This window comes from Haematobia irritans, chromosome 2 (genome assembly GCF_050003625.1).
Source record: "Haematobia irritans isolate KBUSLIRL chromosome 2, ASM5000362v1, whole genome shotgun sequence".
NCBI lineage: Eukaryota > Metazoa > Arthropoda > Insecta > Diptera > Muscidae > Haematobia > Haematobia irritans.
In genome coordinates, this window is record NC_134398.1 from 148340329 (window position 1) to 148350089 (window position 9761).

A 9761-nucleotide genomic window follows, 5' to 3' on the forward strand; every position below is an offset into this window, starting at 1 on the left:
CTGGTGTATGGCCGATAACAACCGTGCCAAAATTGGTCCATATCGATCTATATTATATATGTTATAGCCCCCAAATAAACCTATCCCCAATCACAGAAAAATCACGACTGCCACTCGAGCCAAAAATAATCTACCAAAATTTTATTGCCATAGAAAATTTTGTCAAAATTTTATTTCTATAGAAAATTTTGTCAAAATATAATTTCTATACAAAATTTTGTCAAAAATTTATTTCTATAGAAAATTTTGTCAAAAATTTATTTCTATAGAAAATTTTGTAAAAATTTTATTTCTATATAAAATGTTGTCAGAATTTTATTTCTGTAGAAGTTTTTCACAAAATGTTATTTCTATAGAAAATTTATGAAGCATTTCATAGATGGAGAGGAATATTTTGCAAAATTTTCCAAAACATCAAGAATTCTACCAATCTACCAAACAGTACAAAATCTCCCATTTTTGGTAGACTCGTGTTCAAGACGGCTTTGCCAAATTTCATAATTGTATATAGCCCCCGTATAAAGCGACCCCCATATTTCAATTCTGGCTCTATAATTACCGCACAAAAGTTCACATCGGTTCGTAATTATTTCTTCCCTATATACATATACCGGCCAAGAACTGAATATATACGTATTTAATCGACCTTTCTATTGTGTACTATATATCCCGCATGGACTAACTTACAATTTAGATGATGATGTTAAGAAGTTTTGAGATGCCTTGCCATCGGCCGCAATCAAAGTAATTTAATTGTGGATGACCGTCTTTAGTAGAAGTTACGTAAGTTACGCACTCCATAGTGGAGGGCACATAAGATACGGCCTGGCCGAACTTACGGCCGTATATGCTTGTTTTTTTTTTGTTTTTTTTTTTTTTTTTAATTAAGAAAACATTTGTTTTTATTTTAAAGTATGTGTTATAACTAGCGTAACCCGGCCCGCTTCGCTGCGCCCTTCGAAGCGTATTTGTAGGAACATTTTGCGTTAACTTAGTCAACCATATTCTTCGTGCTGAAAACAAGTTCGAAAAGATTTGAAGTCTTTCAAACAAATGGGACTACTTGCTTTTTCGTTTATAGGTACAAATACGGCGGATATGCATATGTAAAACGGTTCGTCTTAAAAAATGTCGGGGAGAGAGTGTACCCTTTTCTCCAAATTTTTTAAATAATGTTCTGTATTCAAGTAGTTGGACAATCTTCTATATTTCTTGTGAATTTTAAGTGTGGTTTGTCAAGGAAAGGTATCCTTCTCCTCAACATATCTGATAATTTAGCACTATATTATAATAGAATGAACATTTGATAAATGAGAAGAATTTCTGTTTCCCATCCAATAAATCGGAAAAAGCAAAATAAGTAAACAATTTTACCACATTAACATATGTTAAAATGTTGGAAAATGAGGCACCCCCTACGTTGGCTGCCAATTTCATGTAAATTTAAGTTCTTTGCTAAAAAGAAGTCTGGTAGAAGTCTGTGCAAAAATCATAAAATTATGTACCGAGATCCCATATACGGACAACACTCTACTTTCAATTTAAGAAAAAACAAGTATAAACGGCCATAAGTTCGGCCAGGCCGAATCTTATGTACCCTCCACCGTGGATTGCCCAGAAACTTCTCGAAAAACTGTTATACACAATCGAAATACTTGAGTTGTGGTAACTTCTTAACATCGTTTTCTAAATTGTGAGTTAGTCCACACGTGGTATATATTAGACAAAAAAGGTATGTGTAGGTAAATCTACAAATAATTACGAATCGATATGGACTTTTGCACGGTACATAGGGACCCAGAATTGAAATATGGGGGTTGCTTATATGAGGGCTATATACAATTATGAACTTGATATGGACCAATTTTTGTGTGATTGGGGATCGATTTATCTGAGGGCTATATATATAACTATAGACCGATATGGACCTAGTTATGCATAGTTGTTAACGGCCATATACTAGCACAATGTACCAAATTTCAACTGACTCGGAGGAAATTTACTCCTCCAAGAGGCTCCAAAACCAAATCTAGGGATCGGTTTATATGGGGGCTATATGTGATTATGGACTGAAGTGGACCACTTTTGGCATGGTTGTTAAATATCATATACTACCACCACGTACCAAATTTCAACCAGATCGGATGAATTTTGCTTCTCCACAAGGCACCGGAGGTCACATCTGGGGATCGGTTTATATGGGGGCTATATATAATTATTGCATGAACCAATTCATTCATCCAACAACCGTTGGATACCATATACTAACATCACGTACTAAATTTCAACCGAATCCGATGAATTTTGCTCTTCCAAGGGGCTCCGGAGTTCAAATATGGGGATCGGTTTATATGGGGGCTATACATAATTACGGACCGATTTCGACCAATTTTTGCATGGGTGTTTGAGGCCACATATTAACACCACGTACCAAATATCAACTGAATCGGATGAATTTTGGTCTTCCAAGAAGCTCCGGAGGTCAAATCTGGCGATCGGTTTATATGAAGCTATATATAATTATGCACCGATGTGGACCAATTTTTGCATGGTCATTAGGGACCATATACTAACACCATGTACCAAATTTCTGCCGGATAGGATGAAATTTGCTTCTCTTAGAGGTACCGCAAGCCAAATCGGGGGATCGGTTTATGTGGGAGCTATATACAATTATGGACCGATGTGGACCAATTTTTGCATGGTTGTTAGAGACCATATACTAACACTATGTACCAAATTTCAGCCGCATCGGATGAAATTTGCTTCTCTTAGAGGCTCCACAAGCCAAATCGGGGGATCGGTATGTATGGGGGCTATGTATAATTATTGACCGATGTAGACCAATTATTGCATAGTTGTTATAGACCATATACTAACACCATGTACCAAATTTCAGTCGGATCGGATGAAATTTGCTTCTCTTAGTGGCTCCGAAAGCCAAATCGGGGGATCGGTTTATATGGGGGCTATATATAATTATGGACCGATGTGGACCAATTTTTGCATAGTTGTTATAGACCATATACTAACACCATGTACCAAATTTCAGCCGCATCGGATGAAATTTGCTTCTCTTAGAAGCTCCGCAAGCCAAATCGTGGGATCGGTTTATATGGGGGCTATATATAATTATGGACCGATGTGGACCAATTTTTGCATGGTTGTTAAAGACCATATACTAACATCATGTACCATATTTCAGCCGGATGGGATGAAATTTGTTTCTCTTAGAGGGTCTGCAAGCCAAATTTGGGGGGCTATACGTAAAAGTGGACCGATATGGCCCATTTGCAATACCATCCGACCTACATCAATAACAACTACTTGTGCCAAGTTTCAAGTCGATAGCAACAGACGGACGGACGGACGGACATGCTCAGATCGACTCAGAATTTCACCACGAGCCAGAATATATATACTTTAAGGGGTCTTAGAGCAATATTTCGATGTGTTACAAACGGAATGACAAAGTTAATATACCCCCCATCCTACGGTGGAGGGTATAAAAACGGACAAAAGGGAACCCTCTCCCCACCTTCGCTCCACTCCGACCTGATATCGGACTATCACGTACCCTATATTAATTTCACAACTACTCAATGGTCCCTATAAATTCTATCGAAGTACATCGACAAAGTTTATTTAAATTTTCCCCTTCCCCAACCAGATATCGAAATATCATATACTAATTTAAAAATCATGTATAAATTTAATCTCCTCCTCCCATGTTCCCTGTAAATTTCAAGTAGATCGGAGATGTTTTAAAGGGACGTCACTTTCCCCGATACAATATTGACAAACACCGTAGTGAATACCACCCCTAACCTTCCCTGAAAATTCTTGAAACTTTCCTTCAAGTGTGGGGCAAGGAAGATTGCCTCTTCGTTCATAAACTCCCCCCACTGCTTTTGTAAATTTCAAGAAAACTTAAGAATTTTTGTTTTTTTGCAGTTTTAGAGGAGGACCTCCTCCCCGACTAAATATCGAAAAGTGATGTAGCGTATCTTTTGTAAAGGTCCCAGAAAATGTCAAGCAAATTATAAGCCTATAGGGGCGGCCTCTCTTCCGTCCAAATATTACAAAATCAGGTATCAACTATTAACATCGTAACCTCTCCCCAGTCCTCTGTAAATATCAAGTAAATCGGTAAAATTTAATTGTTTCTCTGAACGTACTTAAGAGAAGAGGATGTCTCCCCATGCACTTTTATTTTTATTCAAAAATCAGGAACCTGATATAAATTTCATAAACTCACTCATTTTTCCGTAAAATTTCAGTCGGAGGAGTTTAGTTTTGTTTTCACTGTCCTTAAAAAAAGTCGGGCAAAGGGGTGGTCCCCCTCCCCGAACAAATATCGAAATATAAAGTAGCGGATCTTTGTCTAAATGCCAACCCCAACCTTCAATAAAAATTTCAAGCAAATCGGTCAACTTTGGTCCAATTTTCAAAAAGTCCGATAAAGGGGAGGTCCCTCTCCACGACCAGGTGTCAAAAATTGAGGTACTCTATTTTCACCACATGAACGCCCCCTACGATCTCTGAAAGTTTCAAGTTAATCGGTTCAGCCGTTTCGGAGCCAACTCGGAACATACAAACAAACAAATAAACAAACATAGATTGAATTTTATATAAAGGGTGATTTGTTAAGAGCTTGATAACTTTTTTTTTTTTAAAAACGCATAAAATTTGCAAAATCTCATCGGTTCTTTATTTGAAACGTTAGATTGGTCCATGACATTTACTTTTTGAAGATAATTTCATTTAAATGTTGACCGCGGCTGCGTCTTAGGTGGTCCATTCGGAAAGTCCAATTTTGGGCAACTTTTTCGAGCATTTCGGCCGGAATAGCCCGAATTTCTTCGGAAATGTTGTCTTCCAAAGCTGGAATAGTTGCTGGCTTATTTCTGTAGACTTTAGACTTGACGTAGCCCCACAAAAAATAGTCTAAAGGCGTCAAATCGCATGATCTTGGTGGCCAACTTACCGGTCCATTTCTTGAGATGAATTGTTCTCCGAAGTTTTCCCTCAAAATGGCCATAGAATCGCGAGCTGTGTGGCATGTAGCGCCATCTTGTTGAAACCACATGTCAACCAAGTTCAGTTCTTCCATTTTTGGCAACAAAAAGTTTGTTAGCATCGAACGATAGCGATCGCCATTCACCGTAACGTTGCGTCCAACAGCATCTTTGAAAAAATACGGTCCAATGATTCCACCAGCGTACAAACCACACCAAACAGTGCATTTTTCGGGATGCATGGGCAGTTCTTGAACGGCTTCTGGTTGCTCTTCACTCCAAATGCGGCAATTTTGCTTATTTACGTAGCCATTCAACCAGAAATGAGCCTCATCGCTGAACAAAATTTGTCGATAAAAAAGCGGATTTTCTGCCAACTTTTCTAGAGCCCATTCACTGAAAATTCGACGTTGTGGCAGATCGTAAGTCTATTCATGATGAAATGTCAAAGCATACTGAGCATCTTTCTCTTTGACACCATGTCTGATATCCCACGTGATCTGTCAAATACTAATGCATGAAAATCCTAACCTCAAAAGAATCACCCTTTATATAGAATTTTGATTTTTAAAATGACATTTATTTGTACATGATTACCTTCGTTGATATATCGCCAAAAGTGAACTATAATTCGATAAATGAGATCTGTATTCTAATTTTAAATTTATAGAGCCTACATCAAAATCTTTGAATTCAAGTAAACTTTTTTTTTTTTTTTTGAGTTTACAAAGTGGTGCAGGGTGATAGTCGACCCCGCTCGAATTTGGACTTTCCGTATTTGTTAACCATAAATTTATTATAATTTGTAATTCTAATAATTAAAAAAAATCCTTTTCTCTCTTCCAGGATGAAAGTCGTTATCATGAGGATATTTTCGGTATAACTCTGAGAACAGCAGAAATTCACACCAAATCAAGGGCCACAGCACGTATACGAATGGCATCGCAACCTTAAACTGCAGCGAAGGGAAGAAATTCACATCAATATTTTGATGCAATGATGTAAAATAGAGAAATGAGGAAAAATGAAGAAATTTTCAAAAAGGACCAGAATGAAAAGAATTCATACAAAAATTGAAAAACTAAAATTTTATTTAAAAAAAAAGCAATTTTCAAAAAAAGCAACAAAAAATCTACAATATTGAACTATTACAGATAAATGTGTGTAAAAAAAATTAGTCTACTTAAATATTTTATTTTATTTTATTGTAAGTTCTGTGTTTTTCTTAAAACAACTCGAAATACACTCAAAGAAAGCGAAATAATCGGAAAACTTCTATTTTTAATACTAATTGTATTGTTAAACCTAATCTAATCTCCAGAGCAGGATAAAGAAGATATTAAACAAAACATTTTCAAAAGAAAAAAAAAAACAAATTGTAACTTTTTAATCATATCAAATCAAAGCAAAAGCAACCCAACATATTAATACTGAAAAATTAAATTAGAACTTAAAAAAAAAAAAAAAACAAGATATCACTAATGAATGGTGGTTAAGAAAAACTCCAAAAATTTTGTTTAGTCGAATTGTACCATGAAAAAATCTTGTTGTTGTGTAGTTTGTCAAAAATGTTTATTATTATCAATCTATAGAGATTAAATAATTGCGATTATTTTAATACTTTTTTTTGCCCTTTGATAAATGTTATTTGCTAAATCGGCACATATATATTTATAATCAATCATATCAGCAAACCCGATACAAAATGCTACAAAACATTCTCTTATCAAATATCAACATCTAATACGAATTACCGAAAACAAAAAGGAATTGTGAATCAAAAACACTTTAAATAAATGGAAACCAATTTAAAATTTAATTGAAACACGAAAGTGCATTTTTATTTCTAAGTACACTGAAGGAAGAGTTTTGTTTTCTGAAGAACGAAAATTTAAACAAAGGAAGGTCTTTTTTGCGCTAAAAACTTTTTTATAATCAAATAAATAAATTTAGGGATCATAATTTGAGTTTAATTTCTCTGTAAGAAAATACTTTATAAACAAATAAGTAAAGTCGAAAGTCGGGCGGGGCCGACTATATCATACCCTAAACCACCCTTACTGAATTAGTAATCATAAGCATTTGTGGGGTAACATTGATGGGAGAGAAACCGCAGTTGCATATTTAAGAAAATTAAGGGGTACATGTTTATGGGTGCTTTGTCTCAATCTGACTATAACTCATAGTTAATGTTGCCAGGGAAAATGTTCGGTTTACCCTACAAGGACAAAAAAAGTTCCTTACTTTCCCATACATTCACAAACAATTTTCCCTACAATATTTTTTGTTAAATTTAAACAAATTTTACAAAACAACAAGTATATACGGCCGTAAGTTCGGCCAGTCCGAAGCTTATGTACCCTCCACCATGGATTTCGTAGAAACTTCTACTCAAAACTGTCATCCACAATCGAATTACTTGGGTTGCGGTAACACTTGTCGATTGCAAGGTATCTTAAATCTTCCTAACACCGTCTTCTAAATTGCAAGGTAGTCCATACGTGGTATATAAAGGGTGGTTAAAATTTCAAGGGCCGATGTTGATTTTGAATAAAACACAAACTATTTAGGAAATTATTGTAATTTTATTATACCCTTCACCACTACTGTGGTACAGGGTATAATAAGCTGCCATATATATTTTTCACCGATCTGGTCATAATTGGCGTGTATATCAACCGATCTTCCTCAAATTCCGTACATCCGAATATTTTATCAGTCTCGAAAAACTTGCAAAATATCATCCAAATCGGTTCAGATTTAGATATAGCTCCCATATATAGCTTTCGCCCGATTTACACTCATATGACCACAGAGGCCAATCTTTTACTCCGATTTAATTGAAATTTTGCACAGGGAGTAGAATTAGCATTGTAGCTATGCGCGTCAAATTTGGTTGAAATCGGTTCAGATTTAGATATAGCTCCCATATATAGCTTTCGCCCGATTTACACTCATATGACCACAGAGGCCAATCTTTTACTCCGATTTAATTGAAATTTTGCACAGGGAGTAGAATTAGCATTGTAGCTATGCGTGTTAAATTTGGTTGAAATCGGTTCAGATTTAGATATAGCTCCCATATATAGCTTTCGCCCGATTTACACTCATATGACCACAGAGGCCAATTTTTTACTCCGATTTAATTGAAATTTTGCACAGGGAGTAGAATTAGCATTGTAGCTATGCGTGTTAAATTTGGTTGAAATCGGTTCAGATTTAGACATAGCTCCCATATATAGCTTTCGCCCGATTTACACTCATATGACCACAGAGGCTAAGTTTTTGCTCCGATTTAGTTGAAATTTTGCACAGGGAGTAGAATTAGCATTGTAGCTATGCGTGCCAAATTTGGTTGAAATCGGTTCAGATTTAGATATAGCTCCAATATATAGCTTTCGCCCGATTTACACTCATATGACCACAGAGGCCAATTTTTTGCTCCGATGTAGTTGAAATTTTGCACAGGGAGTAGAATTAGCATTGTAGCAATGCGTGCCAAATTTGGTTGAAATCGGTTCAGATTTAGATATAGCTGCAATATATAGCTTTCGCCCGATTTACACTCATATGACCCCAGAGGCCAATTTTTAACTCCGATTTAGTTGAAATTTTACACAGGGAGTAGAATTAGCATTGTAGCTATGCGTGCCAAATTTGGTTGAAATCGGTTCAGATTTAGATATAGCTCCAATATATAGCTTTCGCCCGATTTACACTCATATGACTACAGAGGCCAATTTTTTGCTCCGATTTAGTTGAAATTTTGCACAGGGAGTAGAATTAGCATTGTTGCTGTGCATACCAAATTTGGTTGAAATCGGTTCAGATTTAGATATAGCTCCCATATATATGTTTTTCTGATTTCGACAAAAATGGTCAAAATACCAACATTTTCCTTGTAAAATCGCCACTGCTTAGTCGAAAAGTTGTACGAATGGCTCTAATTTTCCTAAACTTCTAATACATATATATATCGAACGATAAATCATAAATAAACTTTTGGAAAGTTTCCTTAAAATTGCTTCAGATTTAAATGTTTCCCATATTTATACCCTTCACCACTACTGTGGTACAGGGTATAATAAGTTTGTGCATTTGTATGTAACGCCAAGAAGGAGTAATCATAGACCAACCTTTTAGTATACGGATCGGCTTAGAATTTAATTCTGAGTCGATTTACCGATGTCCGTCTGTCTGTCTGTCCGTCTGTCTGTCCGTCTGTCTGTCCGTCTGTCTGTCCGTCTGTCTGTCTGTCTGTCTGTCTGTCTGTTGATGTATTTTTGTGTGCAAAGTACAGCTCGCAGTTTTAGTCCGATTGTCCTAAAATTTGGTATAGGGTCCTGTTTCGGCTCAAAGACGATCCCTATTGATTTTGGAAAAAATCGGTTCAGATTTAGATATAGCTTCCATATATATTTTTCGCCGATCTGGTCATAATTGGCGTGTATATCAACCGATCTTCCTCAAATTCCGTACATCCGAATATTTTATGGGTCTCGAAAAACTTGCAAAATACCAGCCAAATCGGTTCAGATTTAGATATAGCTCTCATATATAGCTTTCGCCCGATTTACACTCATTTGCCCAAAGAGGCCAATTTTTAACACCGATTTGGTTGGAATTTTGCACAGGGAGTAGAATTAGCATTGTAACTATGCGTGCCAAATTTGGTTGAAATCGGTTCAGATTTGGATATATCTCCCATATATAGCTTTCGCCCGATTTACACTCATATGACCA

General features: G+C 36.0%; 1 protein-coding gene across 1 annotated transcript in view; it reads left to right on the forward strand.

The window, feature by feature from the left end:
- Nos (Nitric oxide synthase) overlaps window positions 1-6843 on the forward strand; it is a 441191-nt gene extending 434348 nt beyond the window's left edge. The window contains exon 18 of the mRNA XM_075296574.1: window positions 5865-6843. Within this exon, the coding sequence (XP_075152689.1) occupies window positions 5865-5972 (108 nt within the window). The 3' untranslated portion in view covers window positions 5973-6843. The remainder of the gene's footprint in view (window positions 1-5864) is intronic.
- Window positions 6844-9761: the final 2918 nt, after the last annotated feature.